Source organism: Triplophysa dalaica, chromosome 1 (assembly GCF_015846415.1).
Source record: "Triplophysa dalaica isolate WHDGS20190420 chromosome 1, ASM1584641v1, whole genome shotgun sequence".
Taxonomy (NCBI): Eukaryota; Metazoa; Chordata; class Actinopteri; order Cypriniformes; family Nemacheilidae; genus Triplophysa; species Triplophysa dalaica.
In genome coordinates, this window is record NC_079542.1 from 13,081,994 (window position 1) to 13,102,879 (window position 20,886).

General features: G+C 37.3%; 1 protein-coding gene across 10 annotated transcripts in view; it reads left to right on the forward strand.

Annotated features, from left to right (window-relative positions):
• The window catches only part of vstm2b (V-set and transmembrane domain containing 2B), a 36,859-nt gene extending 17,462 nt beyond the window's left edge, over positions 1–19,397 (forward strand). For 4 of the 10 annotated variants that reach the window (XM_056758733.1, XM_056758773.1, XM_056758749.1 and 1 more), the window contains exons 2-6: positions 960–1,114; positions 7,207–7,394; positions 8,122–8,151; positions 8,584–8,986; positions 18,397–19,397. In XM_056758733.1, the coding sequence (XP_056614711.1) occupies positions 1,102–1,114; positions 7,207–7,394; positions 8,122–8,151; positions 8,584–8,986; positions 18,397–18,485 (723 nt within the window). In that variant the 5' untranslated portion in view covers positions 960–1,101 and the 3' untranslated portion in view covers positions 18,486–19,397. Of the gene's footprint in view, positions 1–407; positions 1,115–3,170; positions 6,838–7,206; positions 7,395–8,121; positions 8,152–8,583; positions 8,987–18,396 lie in introns of those variants that run through there. The other 6 variants (XM_056758743.1, XM_056758776.1, XM_056758766.1 and 3 more) reach the window with 3 other exon arrangements.
• The last annotated feature ends 1,489 nt before the right edge of the window (positions 19,398–20,886 follow it).

The following is a 20,886-nucleotide window of genomic DNA, read 5'->3' on the forward strand; positions in this document are numbered from 1 at the left end:
AAGGGGTACCCGCTGTTTTAGTTTCACCATGCTGAGAACAAATGGTAGTAATCTGAGCTTCCCCAGTGCAAATAAGTACCACGATGTGTCCTTTCTCTAAAAGAGGAAGAAGGAGCGAGGAAAAAGAAAGAGACAACCCGCAAGGAGTGAACAAATGGCAAATGATGGTTTCCTTAATCATTTAAAAGAGCCTCTGTCAACAGGACACCTTGCGTTTGGCACATACATTCTACCCAAGCACTTTTGAGGCATCTCTTCATTAATAAACAGCTTTTGCTTTCAGTGTCTGAGAGAGTCATTATGTCATCTCTAAACCTGCAGCCCCATTTAAAGTGTCTATAAAGCTCTTAAATGATGCTTGCTACATAGCTATAAGCTACTTTTAAACTTTGCTGCTTGCATAGCTTTATAATGCCATAGGGGAATCTTTCATTCCATGCATCTGGAATAGTTTGACATTGAGACAAACAGATGCAATGCGCATTATGAAGCTGCGAGTGGAGAACATTTTATAGTCATGTTTCACGATGTCCTAGAATCCACCTTGACATGCACACGATGTTTAAAAGCTGCTGGACTACTCATTGGGTGAGCAGTCATTTCTGTTTGTTTATAAATTGGTGACCCTCTTCCACCTCCCTTCGTCTTAATGTCAGAGAGATTTTTCCTCCCAGGTGCCTGTTATTTTGGATGATTAGGGAGCTTGCAGCGGGGTACAAACACTCTAATACCCCTAGCTTAACACTAGTAATTTAAAGCTGGTAAAGAGCCCTGCACACCTGGGTGTTCATCCACTCTGCTGAGGCCGGGATCTATACATTAAGCCCAAACAGCTTTTTCATTAAAATATTTTATTGAACATCTCAGATCTAGAGAGACGTTTTACATTTAATGGATAAAATAATGTATTGGGTAACACAGTTGTTCTGTGCTTGTCTTCTACATTCTGTCTTTCTCAGCAGGTTCTTTGCTGGTGAGCGGGGTTACATTACCACATTGACCTCTATTTCCTGAGAATGTTTGTTGCAGATTCAGATATCCCTGACAGATGAAACATGAGTGTGTAGGAGTCCTAATTGGATGTACTCCTGACATCACTGCATGAACACAAAAGGTACAGCATTCTGTTCTGAATCTAAAAAAAGGCAATTGCATTTGTTAGAATCATAAATCCAAGATGTCTAAATGGGGACATACACTCACTGTTAGTTATAATTATGAAGTTTTAGAATAATAAACACGGTAGTATGTTTAATGCATAGTATTATTTTTTTATATAGTGGTCAAAAGTGTGTTTTATATATCTTATCTTATATATCTGCTTAAAAAAGTGGATGCTTAAATGTCTGAAATTAATTTTGTAGACATAAATATAATTGTGCCAACATATCAGTGTCTTTAATAAGAAAACTAAGTTGATAAAAATATATACAGCCACTGAAAAATTAAGACCATTTCAAAACTATGTTCAGTTTTTCTTAATTAGCAATGCATAGGTATGTGTTTAGGTAAAACGACAATTTCTATTTCATTATGTGAACTACTGACAATATTTCTCAAATTTCAAATTAAAATATTGTTTGTGTTTGCGTTTATTTGCAGACAATGAAAACTGTAGAAGCGGATCAAAATAACAAAAAAGATGCTCTGTATTTTTTTTCAGAACTCAAATACTGCAAAAAACAAGTCGATTTTTCACTTTCATTCAGTTCTATATAGCACCTCAGTCATCCCGCTAAAGAAACACTGAAGCACCAAAATATGGTTCTATATAGAACTTAAAGTGGTTCTCCTCTGATTACGAGCAAATAACTACTTTTAGTGCTATATATGTTATATTTATATACTGCATATATGATAGAAGCTTTTAGTCACATAATTCCCACACTCACAATTATTTTATAGTTTTGATGAGTTTACTATTATTCTGAAAGGTGGAAAAATCAAAATAAAGATGTTTTCAAATTTTTGACTCGTCCTGTTTTTATTTTTTTCAAATAACGTTGTACCAAATGTCCTTAGGGATTTAAATAAAACATGATTTCTTTAATTTATGAGCTGTTTTACTTGTTAGAATCTCTGTTAAACCCAACATTTTCAAGCATTTTGCCCTCGCAAGTATAGATGAACGGCATACGCACACAAACATTTCCTGTTCAGCATGTTTTTATATAAAACATTTGTCTGAAGATGGATGCAAGCAATATAAATCTTCCCATGTCACAGTAGGAAAGAACTCGGTTTCGTATTCAACCTTGTTCAATTTAGCATAACAAAAGCAGTGGAGAACCGTCCTCGTGACAGAACATGAAACCATCTGGCTGGAAAGTGCGGCAAATAAAAATGATTAGCTCTCTCTGTCTCATCCAGCCCAAAGTATGAAGACATATACACGGATAAATTGGTTTCTTTTCCTACCGCCTCTGCATTTCTCTTACCCTATGTACCAAATCTACTACATTGAAAAGTGAGACATTGGCTTTGAATTGTGATGTTCTCCATGAAGTAAATAAATTGAATTCGGTTAGGTCGTTACTGAATTATAAAATATCAGGAAACAGTGAAAAGATTGGATATTCAGGTTGGGAAACATTGTGAGGGTAAAACTTATTCTCATACTACTAAAAACTCTCTTTTAGGTCTTTGAAGGTGGAGATTTTACCTCAATCTCAAAATGTAATGACATTTTGATCTATTGACATTGAGCATTTATATCGTAAGCCTCTTTTAGTGGAACCTATTAAGATGAACAGATTTGTGAAAGGGCCAAAAAGGCTTTGGGTGCTTTTTAGATAGAAATCAACAGCACCGAGCACAGTGTTCAAAAGATTTGCTTAGTTTGTAAAGTTGAAGACTATGAGTTGCAAATTAATTCTTTTTTATTTAACTATATCTGCACATTTATCAATACAACAGCTTTGATTTGAAGAAGTCAAAATGGGGGTGTAGCAATGCTTTTGTCTGCTATTGTGTGTTACCAATGAGTGTTCCTTTCATTTTTTTTACAATGTACACCAGTTCAGTGTAAAATACAAAGAACAATAATGTTAAATATTTAAAACATCTTGAACCAAGAACAGCCTATACAATCCTTTGACAAACTTTGCAAAGAAGAGTTTAATACCAGGTCGCTTAAGGAAACCTGTGCATCAAAGTCTCTCTCTTAGGTTTCAGTGGTTGAAAAATAGCATGGAGATGAATGAAAAACTCTGAGTGCCCTCAGCTGTGTTGTTTTAAATTGCATTGCAGGCTACATCTGCCATGCCACACACATTAATATCACATTCCCTGCTCATGAATTAGACAGAATTCATGTCACCCAGCGACCCAACTGGCTTTTTAACTCTTGAGACTGCCCAGCAGCAGACGCATCTTCCCAGAGATCATAAATATCTAATTGTACTTTCTGCTAAATGTTGTGGAACAGAAAAGATATGTGAGATTTTGGACGATGACGACAACAGCTAGCTAAAAGGGTAACCTTAAGAGACCTTTATCCCGTTTCTGTTTGAATATCACGACTCATCCTGAAGCAAAGATAAAGGCTCCTGTTTAAATGCAAGTTCATATATTTAGTTTTCATGTGGAAAACTAAAGGTGACACAGTTGTCACATTCTGAATACCACATTCAGCTTTAAGTCAACTTTAGTTTCACACAAGCCATAACTGCGTCTGCAAAAACAACCCAAAGAAACTGTAATTTGAAATATCTGGTATCTATCTATAGATCACGTTGGTGTTATTTAACCCTTTTGTTACTACGCCAGTTTTTGTGGCTGGACCCGCTGAAGTTTTGGGTTTATAATTCAACCCCTTTAATGTTAAAATAATTAAAAGTAGTTCACTTCATCCAAAGTTTAAGCAATCTAAACAACATATATGGTTAATATTTGGCAGGGGCAGAAACAGAAATCTCACACTCTCTCTCTCACACAAACACAAGCCACAGAAACATATACTACAAGGAGGCCCAGACATGAGGAGGACACAATGAAGGTACATAGAACCTACAATTTTGGTACAGTGTTTGGTCATTGAAAAATTTCCTGATGTATGTTTTTCACAGAAAATAAGCCAAGGCCAATAAGAATGTATTTGAAAAAATAATGAATTGTATAATTTTTCTTTCAATAAAAAATTTAAACGGATCCCACAGACCCGAACACCATACAAGGGTTAAAAAAAGCATGTGAATAACACATGCTATTATACCCAATATAGACAAAAGTATTGGTACAACCCCTTCTAATAAACAGGTTTGATTACTTTAGATAATTTTCATGAGAACAAACAGCACATAATGATATTCTATGCAATGTGTGCTTCTATTTTTTAGCAACAGTTTAGACAGGGCCCTTTTCTATTTCAACATGACCCTGTCGCACAAAGCAAATTTTATGTTAATCATGAACATTTACTGAGTAACTTTTAATCAAAAGCCACTGACTGCAACTGTAATGCTTCAGATGAGGACTGGCCCTCCTGGCTGAGACTGGTTTCACCGGAGGTTTTTCTCCATTTATTCATCATTAAAGTTGCTTCCTTGCCACCGTTGTCATGTTGTCTTGATCACCAGGAGACTGCTGATATTAGATTAGTTTAAAGTTCTGCGAATTCAATTAACATTGCTTTTATTTTGGTCCTCTCTGTTTGTACTCTTCAGACTTAATTTGTACACTTTTTGTGTTATCCGTTATCCGTTTTGAGTTTCCGTTCTGTCAAGTGACAGGTGCAGATGATCCACACCATATAAAGGTCATCTTATCATTAGTGACAGACTCAGATGAGGTGGCTTTTGCCATAGTGCCATTAACTGGGTGATACTGATCAGAGTTATTCTATAAAAATTATGAATAGCGGTCCAAGCTCATTATGTGAGTGTTTGTGCTTGGACATCTTCAGACACAAAAGAGCCAGAGTGTATTTCAATGACAAGCATTGTTCGGTTAAAGCATTATGCAGTGTCAAAGGTTTAGAATTGTTGTGAACACAGTGGCACCTGCCTCATTGTTAAGGACAAGCAGTTGACCTGCAGGTGAAGGAAACGAGAGATGGAGAGAAATGCAGCCTCAGTTAACTTTGGATTCCTGATATCTCTCACAAAAAAATATTCAAAACTGTTATTGTACTACTTGACTGAGGAGTATCTTCCTGCAGTGGAAGGATAGATCAGCCTACTGTTCAATCCCCCTCTGCCTCTCACACTGCCATTCATTTCATTCATTTACCTTCTCATCTTGTTTATCAACCACCCTGAATACTCCCTCTTACCATCTCTCATATACGACTACCAATACATCAGAAACCTACAAAAGCTTAATTTTAATATAGGTCTTGCCCTGTTCCTCCCTTTATCTCCATCTCTTCCATTCTGTGTTGGTGAAGTGCTAATACCAGTGTAGGGGTGAACAAGTGCTACATTATTGGCAGGCAGGCAGCTGGGAGGGAGGGCTGTTTTAGGATTCAGCCAGAGAAGCACTCTGCTGCACAAGCCTGGGACTCCAGGGACAACGTCGGATTAGTGGTCAGATATGGTGACACATCCTGCAATTCTATGTGAAGGAATATGCGTGTTTTTGATCTGTAGCAAACGTGCAGTACATTGACGTTTTTCGATTTCTTTTTAATCAATTGTCCGTTTTTCAATATAAGATTAATTTTTCAATTTGTTTGTCACTATAACTTAAAACATACAATTATAACAACAGCTGATTTGACTGCAGCCTTTTCAGCTCTAATACTAGAATGTTATAGGGTTGAAACGGAAGTAATGAAGCTGATCTACTTAAATTCTGTGTGGCCATGTTCACAGCTAAAGAAAACAAAATATATTTTTTATCTGTCGCCATAAGAAATGCACATGTCCCCTGTTATTAATAACCAGACGCACAGACTGAGATTAGATTAAACGTCATACGCCTTATCTGAAGCGTTTCACATTAAAATTGAAAAAAGACTTTAGTCTGTGACGGTAGCTACTTTTAGTGATGCTTGTTGATCTCGTAGAGTAAATCACATGAATCATTTAACAGCCGTTTATTTTCTGGCCAGTCGTTTGCTGTGGACGTCGTTTGGAACGGTTTTCCTCTTATTGGTCGAGCCTTATGCTGATTTGAGAGACACAGAGTTAGTTTGCCAACCCCGTCTGTCAGTGGTCTCGCGGGTTTGGAGATGCCAAAGCGCCTCCTCGCTGCTCACGCGCTCACACACAGAGCTGGAACTATCCACAGATGCCTCTTCTTCGTTTAGGTACTTAAACTGCATCTAAAATCGTCGAGTTTCCATTTAGTTTTATTTTTGTTTCGAGGACATATACACGGGATTGTTTTGTGATGGGTGGTGGAAACGAATCGCGGATCTTTTCTCTTTTTATGGAGTCCGAAGTGAGCTTATTTCCCACTGTTGAAAGCAAGTTTTATCTTGATAAGAAGCGTATGGTCAAACAGAGGATTCTTTAGGAGCGAAAGGATACCTGCTCGAGTATACCATAGAAGATCCTGCAGAACGCATAGATTTCACAACAGAAAAGGGGTGTTCTGGTCCGCAACATTGGATTTTACGTTTTGGCTGACTGACGCAGCATCCTTTTGGAGTATCTTATTTGGAGATTTCAGACCGTTTATTGTACATTTCGGAGAAATAAATTGTGTCTTCAAAACCAACACCAGACGAAGTTATGAAGATGGTGATGAAATAAAACCTGTATATTCCGGTCAAATGACCACTTTCACTCGTTCTCCAATCTGACCATTTTATTTATGACATGGAAAAACGGGGTCTCTACGGTGTCTTGTATTATTTGATCCTGAATGCACCCCTGCTATTCTTTGTAAATGGTAAGTAAACTTACTAGAGATTTCCTCTCTCTGTTGCGTATTTAAGAGCAGAGTCTACTGAGAGATAGCAGATGCGGTTTGGTGATTCTGAAATTAAGTTTTTTTCCTCTGTATAGTGATGCTGAATTATTAACACATTACGTTGGATTGGTTATTTATTGTTTTGTCGTGTCCTGTTGCATAATATTAATCTAATGTACACTAGACAATATCACGTCGAACACCCTCCTATCTGAATCCTAATATAATTTTCTAAATGATTAAGAAAACACAAACACGTGCATATTTCTTAAATATGTCTATTTGGTTTCTAAATTCGAATGATTTCTTGTAACAACAATATGTTATTGATGTGTTTTCTTTATTAAGCCTCATTTACTGAAGTGCCCAAAGATGTGAGTGTCGGAGAGGGCGAGGACATAGAGATGCCGTGCGCTTTTCGAGCCGTTGGAGTCTCGCCGTTCTCTTTGGAGATTCAGTGGTGGTACCTCAAGGAATCAGCCCCTAAAGAGCTCGCTCACGAACTTCAGATTAGCGCTCCGGCCAACAGACCCAAGGTAAAGGGCCTTTGGTTTTCTAGGTAATGAATGAAAACAGGCAGTTTTCCACAGGAGACTTGTTGTGAAAGTTGCACCAGGGGGTTGTTTGACGGCCGCAGTGGGATGCGAGAATGTTTCACGTGCACATATTTACCCGGCGTACGTCTTTGATGTATCCCCGTGATGAGTGAGCCCAAATAAACGCAACAAAGCAATCGATTACCAAAGCACGCCATTCAATCATGTTGGGTTGTGGGGGTTTGGGGGGTGGGTATTCGGCTGAGTGATATAAATTTGATGTCATGATCAATATGATATAAATGTCCCAATGTCTTTAACTTGGCCCTGAGATGGAACATTGTACGCCAAGAAAAAAAATAAGCACATTTCAAATCGTGACTATCTCTAACAAAACTAACGTCTCTCTATTTACCTCAGCGTGCATCAATAGGACATTCACATCAATAGGACACATGTGACATGAATGACTAGATTTCATTCAAACCAGAAATACAAAAAACGTATCCATATGAAAGATAGCCTAAACCATAAAACGTGACAGGAAAACGAATGTAATACGCTCAACTGTTGCTGTCCATGGTGCTGATGAGAATGACTAGACCTCTCGTTTATGATTAACTGTTAGGGTCTTTCAAGCTTAAACAGTGGTTCCCTATGGATGTTATGACACAGGAAAATGAATCACTCTCGCTGCCTGTTCATGTTTTGATGTGATCTGTTACAGGTTGCCCACCGGGACGCCACAAAAATAAGCGTGAGTATTCCGATGATATTTTTGTGAGCGTTTTGTGGAATTACAGAAGACGAAATAAAATACAAAAACTATCCATGAGATGGATTTAGTGTGTTTGACACGTGATTCATTACATGAATATATTGCAGCATGCGATTCGGCGGCAGGAGATCCGTCTTTCGGCGGATAGTCTGTTATAATTGCTTTCATTTTAATGAACGGAAATCAAAAACTGACTAAAATCCTATTGTTCACTTATTTTATGTAGGGAAAATGTAATTCTGTTTAAATTCGCTGTTTTGCAACATTTAAAGGTGCACACAGCAACTTCTAATTTGTACTTTCATTCAGTTGCCTTTAAATGAAAAGTACGGAATTTATAATGACAAGTAAAATATGGATTATCTTCGCAAACCCCATTTTAATATAATATATTTATGTCTTCATGAGCAGACGGTAAGAGTCCAGGGCAACGCCATTTCCCACAAGCTTAGCCTGTCGGGCGTCCGGAAGGAGGACGAGGGCGTGTATGAGTGTCGGGTATTGGACTTGTACTCTGACGAGACTCAGGAAAACAAGGTGCAGGCCACTCTGAGCGTGGCGCCACGGGAGGGAATGCTGGCCGAGGAGGCCGTGTCGCATATCCAGAACCGATGGCCGCTGAGAAACAGTAACACGGCGACGGGCGGACGGGCCACATCCGAGCCGGGCCAAGGTCAGGGAAAACCCCGCGTGCCTCCACCGCTCGGAATCGGACCCGCTCCCGCCTCAACCACCACGACTGACACTGCAGTCAAGTCTTCAGCCTCGCCTCGGCCGGGCAATTCATCCATCCTGAGACAACAGCACGGATTCGGTGAGTGAAAGTGCAACAGCGGCACTGAGTGGTCAAAAGTGGAAAAACAGGGTGTTTGAGCTTGAATGAGTGAGATTTTATTCTTTAAATGGCATTTAAGGATTTGCTTGATATGCTACGTATTTAAACGTGAAACAAAAGCCCTTTTAAGGAACGTCTCGTCAATTGGCGGTCGTGTTTACAACACCTCTGGGCAGCTATTTCTTTCATTAAATACGAAGTTCAAAGCCTACCTTCATTTGTTGGCAAAGGTCACAATAAAACAACATATTTTTTCTACTTTAATCTAGGCCTATGATGTGAATCACATTACAGTCTGGTACATTATGTTGATAAACAGTTAAACCTGATATAAAGTTTGTTTCTTATAAGCTCCAACTGCCGTTAAAAATCACATAACATGTTGCACGTATGTGCAATCCCCTTCCCATAGAGAATCGTTTGTCTTTAATGATTGACAGTTGGATTGTTTTACTGGATGCAGGGCTTCCTTCTTAAGAGCCGCCATATTAAGCATTGCGCTTTCCACCATACATAATAATACCATTGAACCATCTTGTTATTATATGGAATTAACTTGAATGACCTCTATTTATTTATTTATTTTTCTAGTTTATTTGGATGTATTTTTAATAAAGTGTTCAATGAGAGTGTGTGAAATGTGACTCTTGCATATAGTGAAAAACAGATCATTGAATTGTTTATTCGCACGTGGTTGAGGACGATAAATCCCAATGTTGTTGCCAGCATTATTTGGTACATTTTTTTGACATAACCCAGAGAGCTGTCTATTTCTGATTGATGTGTTTGTGATGGAGAGGCATCACTTTTTCAAAAAGGCACAAACGCACACTAATCAATGAAGCACATCTCAGAATAATCACATTTTACAGTCGCTGCTGGAAGGTTTAATTTGAAGCCCTGCCGTATCAAGCCCCTGTCTCCTCAGCAGGCAATCTGGGAGAAAATTGTATGTGTTGAGGTGTTTGTGTTTATGTATCAGTGTACTCTATGCGAAAGGCAAAATTCAGAAGATTGAAGGCAAAAGAGAGAGAGAAAGTAATAAAAGCACTTGATGATACTTTCTCTGTCTGACGCAGGAAGCACCGATATGGTCTGTCCTGTCTCAGAGCATCAGTCCTGACCTTATTGTCCCTTTGTGACCACAGTGCGGTGTGACAGTGAGGTTATCAAGACATCACCTTGTCTCTTTAACACTGGCCCCGAGGTCATGTCCTCTATTTATGGGGCCTTCGATGGGGATTTAAAGGCTTGTTTCTGACTCTACATTCTGTCACCGCAGAAGTGATTTCTGCAGTCAATGGCGAGCGATTACATCAAGTGACTAGTTAAGCCAGAGGAGATTGTGACAGGGATGCATTTTCCTGCAGGTAACTTGACTAAATACTGTGGTCTGTTGGAAGATACAGTGAATTTAGAAGCATTTTATAGTTTTAAAAGAGGGCAACTAGGTATTGACACTAGTGTTGGTGTCTGTAAGCTTTATGAGTGGTCACTGTCAATATTTGTGTTCTATCACTTCAGTTGTGTCTACTGTCTATTTCTATCATTTTGAATAGGGTATATGTTGAAAATCCCTTGACCAAACTGGAAAACAGGTCTTGTTACATCCACTTGTCAGACAAGTGTGAAAAGTATTGTGAAATAGCAGAGATATCTCTTGATTTTTGAGGTAATCATTTAATTCAGCTTTGTTGTTATGTTTAAATGTCAGTGAAAAGAAATATAAAAAACTGTAAAATATCAATCCGCATATATTACATAGATTGATTTAGCTAATATTTGGTATCTTTTCTTAAAGGAATTTTAAGTGTAACCGTTCTAAATGTAATAAGTGCATACACAAGACCTGAACCGAATACAATGTTATCCAGTTTCAGCATAAAGCTTATTAATCAAAATATTATTTTGGTAAATATGAATTTTAGAATATAATTTCTAGAAGACAATCTAGAATTCCTTCAAGAAATATTACTTTTAAAAACCTGATCAGTATCCTACTATTAATAAAGACATGAAAAAATGTATTTTTATAAATAAGTTTTCACTTTTAATCAGGTTGCAACAATTTCCCTGTGTACTGTGAATTTAACCAAAGCAATTTAAAGCAGCTTTGTTTCTTTAAGAAGACGGTGTGAGACAGCAAGACATGTTAGATACACAAATCAAATGGTGACACACAATGTGTGTGTGATCATGAAAACGTATGTACTGTAGGCATACAAAACCTGTAGTGGACATAAAGGTTTTGCGCATGGCAGTGAGTGTATGAGCGGAAACATGCTCAGCCAATCTTTAATGCAGTCAGACATGGAGACAGCCATTTGGTGAACATGTCGGACCTTAAAAGGGCCAGTGTAATGATCCTCTGTGCTTTTTCATTCCATGTTTTAATTTAACACTCTTTATCTCTCTCTATCCCTTTATTTAATGGGGTATATATTGGCCATTTTTGTTTGACCATTAAAAGTCATTAAGACAGTTTTCTGTTTAATTAGCTGGGCCATTTGCCCTTGATAAGAAATGCATGGAATGGTTTAAAATTGTTGATTGTTGTTGTGTTAAGTCACTTAAGTTCTATTTGCTACCTAAATTCTCCCACATTTTTAAACAGATATTAGGTGATTCTTTTTTATATATATTATATTATGCAAAATCAAAAGTTTTAGATTGTTTATATCTGCCTCTCATATGATCAGCTCTGTCTTTGTGCAACCTTGTCACTGGTAATATTTTTTTGGTTAAGAGCTGTTTAACCTTTTTGTTATTAAAGTGAAAAAGTTAAAGAGTCTGACAAATTTAAATGATTCATATTTGAAGGATTTTTGCCATGGTATCAACTATCTTTCTTACTAACTTACTTTCTTTCACTCGTTCTCTAACTCATACACACAAATACACACACACACACCTTCTCTTTTGGAAGTATGCGTATGTCACTTTTACACAATGTCATCGCTTTGAGTGGCAGAAACAATTAATATTAAAGGAATGCTATGGGCAGGAGCTGATAAGCATGGCTTTCTGCATGCTGTCAGGTGCATCAAATTGCCTCTTGCTGTTTTGGCTGTCTTTTATTTTTCCCCAGCAGGGCTGGGTGGCTATCTATACTGACTTGAAGGTGCAGATAGCCTCAATGCCTTGTAGAAAATGGTTACAGATTCCCACCAAGCCAAAATACAATGAGGTTACAAAATGCATGTGTTTGTAATGAAAGTTCCTGTCAGAATGCACCTGATTCTCTCAGAGCATTAAACATGAAAAGTATGTAGACGTGGTCTATAACTAAATGCTTTTATTGGTGCACAAGATTGTCATTTCATAATTAGCTCATTTCATATTAATGCCATTGCTTTCTTATTGTATTATGAAGCTGTTTGTATTTGCTGTAGGTTTAATTCATGTTAAAATTATTTTACACGATTAAGTAGGTTTGACTAATCAAATCCTTTAAGCAAATTATAGATTTTACCGTTGTTTGTGTCAGGAAAAGGGACAGGGCAGACAAGTGGATATAAAGAATTTTTGGAATGAATACTTAACCTTAATTTGGCAGGTATTGTGTTTAGATCACGTTGAGAAGAGAGAAATTAAGAAATAATAGGGGTTAAGCAAATTAAAACTGCAAAGTATTACAATGAAGATGAAGAGAGAAAGATGTGAGAATATCGGAGGATCAATGTGACTACCCATAATGCGCCATTCCACAACCCCAGGAGGTGGTTTGTGACACACTCCAGACGAAACTGGACAAGTGATAGTGCAAGTTAGCCATGTCTCAGCTCAAGTTCATTGTTTTAAATACATTTACCGATCACACTCCCAATGAGAGAAACGTGGACGCGACACTTATGCTTTGTGACATTCTCGTTTTTCCCGAGTTGAAGCTCAGCAGAGAAGAAGCTCAACAAAGCTGAACAGATGAACGTATAAATATAGATAATAGCATAGCTACTGCAAGGGAATTTCGGCGCTTGAAATTAGTTTATAATTTTCATAAACTTACAACTCGTGATGCTTTTTATCGGCAGACACCACAGGAGCGCATCACTTCGGCAAGTAGAAAATGTGTGTTCTTTTAGACATGACATGTAAACGGCAGACTGTAGAATGAATTAATACTGAAGAATGTATTTACATTTTGCGCTGGAAAAGAATAGTGGCCTATGATTCATATCCGTTTAGCTTATGATGCCAATTGTAAATGGAACAGTTTTAAATAGACATAAAACTACCCAATCAGAAAACACATGAATTGAGCAGGTGTACAAGGGCCCTGTATTTTATGTGTTTTGTTTATGTACAAAATAATGTGAAAGTGAACATGAACACACGTTGAAATGACCACGCTCTGATGGCAGATTATTACACAAGACATCTGTAAACACCAACCGCATGACACACTTTGTTTTAAACAAAGGAGCATCAACCAAATGTACGGAGTTATGTTTAATAGCTAAAGTGTAAGTTAACACATGTTTAAAATCTTAAAGATAAACACAAAGTAAAAATGTGTCTTTTTAGGCTTAAATAACTGAAAAATAACTAAAAGAAATAACTAAAATAACGTTATGCATCTGTATTTTTTGTAAGTAAACCATTTTTGGAACAAAAAACACAAAATGATTCTGCTTGAAGTGGAACAATTTTTTTTGTTACTAAGCTTGGCACCCTGATAAATTTATATCACTCCAGCCGCACAGCTGTTTTAATCTACTCTCTGTTTGTGTGTGTGTCTGTGCGCATCACTGTGTTTTCAGGATCCTGTTCCCTCTACGCCTAATACCCGCAGACATCAATCTGGTTATTTCACCTGTAATCAAATTGCAATCCCACATGACAGCGAGCGCAGGGGGTTTGGTGGTGCGGTGATTATGTGCTTGGGGGGAGAAGCCCAGTGTTTAGTGCTGCTGGACAGCTTTTACACTGAACTTATGAGCCCAGTTCGACTGCAGAACCCCACTGCAAGCATGCATTTGCTAGATGTGTTTGTAGATTGTCACTGTGTGGGAAGCACTTCAGCACTCCAGGACGAGTGTTAATTGTTTCATCTTTGCTTCGGTCATATTGGGACACTGTGTTTAGTTGTGTTCCTGCTGACTACACAAGGGAAATCAAGAAGTGCTTTGTCTCAATCTAGCTTTTGTTTAGCGAATGACTCACACAAAGAGAGATAGAGAGAGAGAGAGAGAGAGAGAGAGAGAGAGATGAAGGTAAGCCTGTACATAAAGCATTAAATGTAAGACAGCAGTGAGGATTTTCATACCATGAATAATAGAGCAATGGTAGCTGTTTTAAATTACTGTATGTGACAAAATAGGCAGTCATTCCATATAATAGTCTGAAAGCTGTCCAATGTGTTATTTTTTGGAGAATCCATTGAAAGAAATGCAATATAATATACATAACTATATCTTTAGAGATGTATAAATTTGCAATTTGGAACCTCACCTGTAGATACCGCTAAATTTCATTGACCTGACCTTTAATAGCTTCTTGATTTGTCCCCGATGTCCATTGTATCAGTGATATCGATGTGTCTGGATTTTATCAGTCCTGTGAGTTATAATGTTTTTGCATTTACTTTATAAGTAAAAAAAATATTAACTAAAATATGCCACGCTAATGTTCTATAGTGCAGTATTTTAGGGTGATGTTCTCGGTGTCTGTTTGTAGATGCACTGGCTGAAACAAGCCAATTATCAGCATGAATACAGAGTTTGTGTTGTCTTTCTGTGGGCAATAATCCCTCTTTTCTAGACCCTTAAACTTTAATCTTTTTGTTTGCTAGAGCTCTCCTCTTGTCCACCGGGAATAACTGTCATGATGCTCCTCCTTTTACCAAATTGTGCTTCTTTTTTCCATATAACTTTACTGTGTGGTATTATAGTTGTGATGCTGTTTATACCAGTAGTTGATATTATATAAAAATTAATCAATGTCACAAACTAAAAAAAAAGAAGTCATTTGCTGGTATTATTTATTCACTACAATAGTCTCTGCATACACAGGCATGCTGGGGCGGACAAATTTATACCTGCAGCTTAAATCAGAGTTTCAACAAACCATAGTCAAATGTATTTGAAGGTGTGTAGAGCGTGCTAACACTATTATTCCCTCTGAGACAGAGAGACATACCCTCAGCTCAACAGATATGATCACACTGTAACCCTCTAATCCTTCATCTTTAGAGTCCATTGCTTCTGATCTCTCAGTGGGCCCTCAAGGGCCATTATAACAGTTCATAAGTGCTCCTGCTAGGATGGTAGAGGAGTTGAAAAAATTGATCAAAGCAATAGATGAGTTGTGAGGTGAAAAAAATGAGGAATGCATGGCAATTACAAAACATTGATGTTGTTACCAATGAAGAGGTAAAAGCCGAATTAAAGGTCCATGGTATGAAATTTTGCGGTATCTATAGGTGAGGTTGTGAATTGCAACCAACGGCTCTCTCCGCCCTTCCCTTTCGAACCACTATGGTGTCTGACACAGAACTAAGATGTCGTCACATTTTCGCTTCTCTGCCGAAGGAGGTAACGTATTTAGGAAATGCGGGGACCACGGTATATGTAGATAGAAATAGCACATTCTAAAATAATAAAAACATAATGCTACATTATGTAAAGTCTTTCTGTACCTCTGAAGACATCATTATTTTTGTATATTATATTACATTTCTGTCAGTAAAAAATAAACACTGGACCTTTAAAATGCAATAGGAACAAATGGCTCAAATTGGCTACATGTGAAAGGCTTGCCTTATACTACATAGGAAATGCCAAAATACACGCATCTCTTAAATATCCTTTAAATTCTATTTTGTAAAACTAAATAATTCTGATTATATTGCCGGGGGTTTACTGTGAGTACACAGTACCAACATATCCATCTCTATAACAATGTGAGTAGAACTATAATCCTTCAAAGGTAACAAAATGTTATTAAAAGTGGCATGGACTGTGAGTACTGGGCGGTGTTCATTAAATGTGTTATTAAGTGAACAGACAGATTAATATCCTTGTATAGAGGGTTAAGTGAGGAAGAGGAGGAGATTACTGCTGACATGTGAGTAATGAGCTGGACTCAGAATCCCTCTGCGTCCGTGTTGACTGTAATTATTTCCACAGCATTCAGGGTCATGACTTTGGCATTTTATCTGATTTGCTCGTCTGTTCGTGTATTCACTTACCCTTGTTTAGCCTAATCTCTTATGTATCTTGATTTCGATTGCTTGCAGATTGACGTTTACAAAAGGTCAATTAATGGAGGATACTGTGAATCAAGATGTAAGAGTATGGTGAAGAAATGTAGTGAACCCTTTTAAAAATTGCTCTCTTTTGCTTGCTGAAGTGATGGGATTAACACATGGCAATGGATATACTGATCTAGTTCAGATCACTTTGTTAACTTTATACACTGTGGGTATTTCTCAGCTAGATCTTTAGTTTAGTGCACTTCCATATGTGTTATCAATTTAAACTGTTCCATTGTCAGTGCATTGTCACACTTTAGAAGTTGTATTTTTTATTCAACAATGGTTTATGGTATGTATTCAATAGTACAACAAAATATTTTTTGAGTTTTATTTGAGGAATATACAGTTGTGGAAAAAAATTAAGAGAACACATCAGTTTTGCTTTCATCAGCATTTCTGCATGTATTGTGGTCATTCCTGTCCAGTGTTTTAACAGAAATAAACCTCAAGAGGGACATATAAGTCACCCAACAGCAATGTGAAAGACTGAGAAAATGCAAATATGCATCAAAGTTGTAAATCATAAAATCAGGATTATTTCATAATATATACATTTTGAACTGATCCTAAAATGCATGTAAAACATGAGTATGGACCTGTTTTCTTTTAATCTTTCAAGATCCCCAAACATTGCATCTTTTATGTCATTTTGACCAAAATTGTTTCAGTTTTCTGCAAATAAGAAACAATATTTTAATTTGGAATTTGCGAGACATGACAAGAATAAAACAAAAATTGGAGCAGTGTCTTTATTTTTTTGATCTGTATTTTATGCTCCTTATAATATAGAAAAACAGGTTACGTACAAGTGCATGAATTGATCCATAGGCTTTTTGAGCCCAAGCCAAGAAAGTCACAAAGAGTACCGAAACAGACTGTGAAATAAACACACTTTAATAAAAACACAACTAAACACAACTAAGTCCATGTTTCCATGTGTTACTCAGCCTTGGTCTGCCACCATGGCCTTTAGCCTTTAAGATATTTTATTAATTCAGTAATTGATATAAATATATATATATAAATAGTAAAAAGAACAGAGAGAGGAACAAGCTGAAAATAATATGAAGTGCCTCTGTTGTAAACCCACGCTATAATGTTTCATTGAACCACAGAATTTCACAAATGCTCTCCTATATCAACCCAACCACCCATGTAAGGGGACAACACCACCTTCTTACCTCTGCAACAATGATGATAAAAGAAACAGCCAGGGGTGAATGTGTAGGTCAAATGGTCACGCTCCAGGAGATCACTGTATAACATGCTCCTTGAGCTTGTGTGTTGTTGTGCAAGCGTGTTGTGCCGTGGTTTACCTGTCACGGGCAGCCTGGCACAGTATGCTAATCTGTTTGGGGATGGTGGGAGAGTTAGAGTAAAGAAGTGCAGTGAGATATGACCACGGGAAAGCCAGAACTGTGGAAAACAGATGGCCGTTTCACACTCTGAAAGTCAGGAGCGCTCTGTTAAGCAGTGACTCATTACTAGTGTGTTTCTGTTCGCGAATGTGGGTGTATGTCCATATATTGAGGAGAGAGACGGCAATTGTGTATTTGGGGTTTGCTAGTATTCCTTCTGGTGTTAGATGTGCGTTTTATGTAATGTGTTTATTTCACAGTCTGCTTCAGTACTCTGTGCCTTTCTTGGCTTGGGCTCAAAAAGCCTGTGGGCTACTGTTCTGCTGTCAGTCAAGAAGAGAAAATGTCATGTAGGTCCCAGACAAAGGGCAAGGTGCTCCCTGAAGGTCCAAGGGTTCCTCAGTGTTCCCGGCTGGGAGCTGTAGCACTTTTTTCACCTTCAACAGATGACTGCATAAAAATTATGGATGAAAATGTGGAGTTACTCCGTTCTTTGTTGTGCGTAGCCTGTAACGGAGGAATGAGGTGATAAAAGCAAAATTGCTGAGTAGTGTTTACGAACGAGACATCTGAAGGACTTTGGTAATGTGAAACATGGCGCAGATGCTGAATAAGCCATAGATGGATTAAATAGGTAGAGAGGAAAGAAGATGCTGTTTAGTTTTAAATGTTGATGAATGTGTGTTTAAATGAAAAACATTGGACATAATTTTTTAGGTACTGTGACCTAACAAACTTTTCTGTCTCTCTTTCTCTGTTGCTGCTGACATTTGCAGGTTCCGGAACAATGGCGACCACTGAGCCGCTCCTTTACATCACTCTGCTGATCCTGCATAAGCTCCTCCCCTTCCTGTTTGCCTACTAAGAGACCACAACCAAACAACTCGCAATTTCACTTTATGTACCAAACGACAAAGGGAAAAATATTACTACGTATATATATATATAAATATATAAAAATAAATATATCTACCATTATGGCACATCACAGAGAGGGATGGGATGCGAAGATAAGATAAGATCAGCGTATGATTCGGAGTGTAAGAAAACATCAGAATTATAAAAAACAGCCATGTTCTTTTCTGGGACTTGTGTAGGACATTTGACTCAGATTTGGATGTAAAAATGGATTCTATAAGAAGCATGATGAAAAACACACAAAAAAGTAAAAAAAAAGGAGTCTTTGTGAATTAGAGCTTCACAACTGTGTCATTCACACAACTGACATCCATAAACGCTGCATCAGATTTCCAAATACTAGTGTTTGCCTTGCTAAATGCATGGCTTTTCTATTTTCATTTTAGGGTTTTCATTTTTATTTTAAGATTTTACATTTCAGTTTCATCATTGTTCTGATTTAACTATATGAATAATTGAATCATGAATGCCTTCTAATTTTAATTTGATGATTTCATTTTTATGGTTTATTTTTACATTTTCCCAACCTTTTTTTTCGTTTTTGCATGAATGGTTTCATTGAAGTAATGTCGAACAGGACACTCTTTCATGTCAGTCCTTTCCACAAGACTGTGTGTAATACTGTGTATTCTGTTTCCTCACATCTGACTTTTGAGTTCTCAAGCTTTTTGGCCTCATAATGTATAAAAATGCAACCTTATATATTTTGATCAAAAAGACATGTTACCATACTTGTTGTTAGTCACCTCTAATGATGTTTATTTTTATTAAAGGTATGGTGGTCAAGAAAAAATGTAAAAAGAAAAAAACATTGGTATGTTGCCAACATCAGTTGAAATAAAAGTTGTTTCTTTTTTTAAAAAAAAGAGAGAAAATATGAACATTATAATTCTTTAGGTTTTACATCGCAAGAACATTTTTGTTATTTTTTATTAAGGCGTACTTTCATTAGACATCCACAGTACATATAGTTTTCAAGTCTAAACTAAGAACTACAGCATCTGAACGACAATGTGTTCTTTACAATTGAATAATCCTAGTTCCAGCTGAAAAAAACACATTATTCTTGAAAGCAATACCAACTGAACAGAGGCTGGCAGACGACACACGGTACATTTCATTAGTCAAATACACATCACCTTTTTGCAGGGTCAGATAACTCTCTTTTGTCTTAAAATAACCATATTCTAAATCCTCTGATGAATGACAGAGGCATTGTTCCATGCTAAAGCATGGAATTGTATTCTCTTTATGGAACCCTGGAAGGTGTCACACAGCCAACCAGCCTCGGAAAGCCATCGTGTATATCTCCTCCAGGTAACTGACTTTCACTCACTTTAATATTCACACATACAATGAAAGGTCATCCTAGTCTTAGTGGAATAAATAACTGTTTGCAAAGATAAATGAATCCAGCAGGTAAAGCCAAGCATCCAGCGAACCATCACAACTTTAGCATTTTTTCTTTTTAAAAATGAAATGAGCCAGGTCGCTTTGACTCCTCTTGCTGAAGGCCTCTCCACCCCATCAAATTAAATAGTGTTTGACAAAGCCATTTATATGGGTTGCACAGCATCCAAGACCCTGAGTGCTCTAACCACTACTGTAAATCATCCACTGTTTAAGTGAACCAACTATCTTCCTCTCCTGCTTCCTCCATTCTTAAGGAAACATGATGGGTAAGGAACATGCACTATATGGTTGGTACATAAAATGCAAATGCATTCTCTTTTAACATACGAATAGTAATATGTATACTAAATTAGTCTAATGCTGTCAATTAAATAATGTGATAAAGGCAGTGAAATGATTAAGATGCTTTTCCCCGGTACATGTTATTGCTCAGTGGTAAGGCTTTCAAAGCTCTAAAAACTTGAGGTCTTTCTGCACAAAGGACAAACAAAAAATACACAAGTAAGAAATTGTAGGCGATCATATTTATGTGCAATTTTGTGTTTGTATTGAAATTGTTAAATCTAAGCCAAATATCTGTAGTTGACTCTAAAATTGGTTTATTTTTCTCAGGAAGCGGAAATCTAGAAATATAAGCCAAAATTTCCATTTGCTAGCCATAATTGTCTCATGAGAGACGCCTGACAGGGAAATGTGTCAAAAATGACTGTCTAGGATCTTGTTGTGTCCATCAGACTAGTAATCAACAAACTTTTCATTAAACAAGCATATTTTGTACCTTAAAAATAAACCGTAGATGATTTTCCCCTAGACACAATATATCCGTCACTCAAGCATTTTCATCCAGAAACTCACAATATGGTGGTCATGGAAAATGTGTTAGAGGACATTAGCAGCTTCAGTGCGTAACTGTGGAGTCTGTGTAGCTTTGAGAA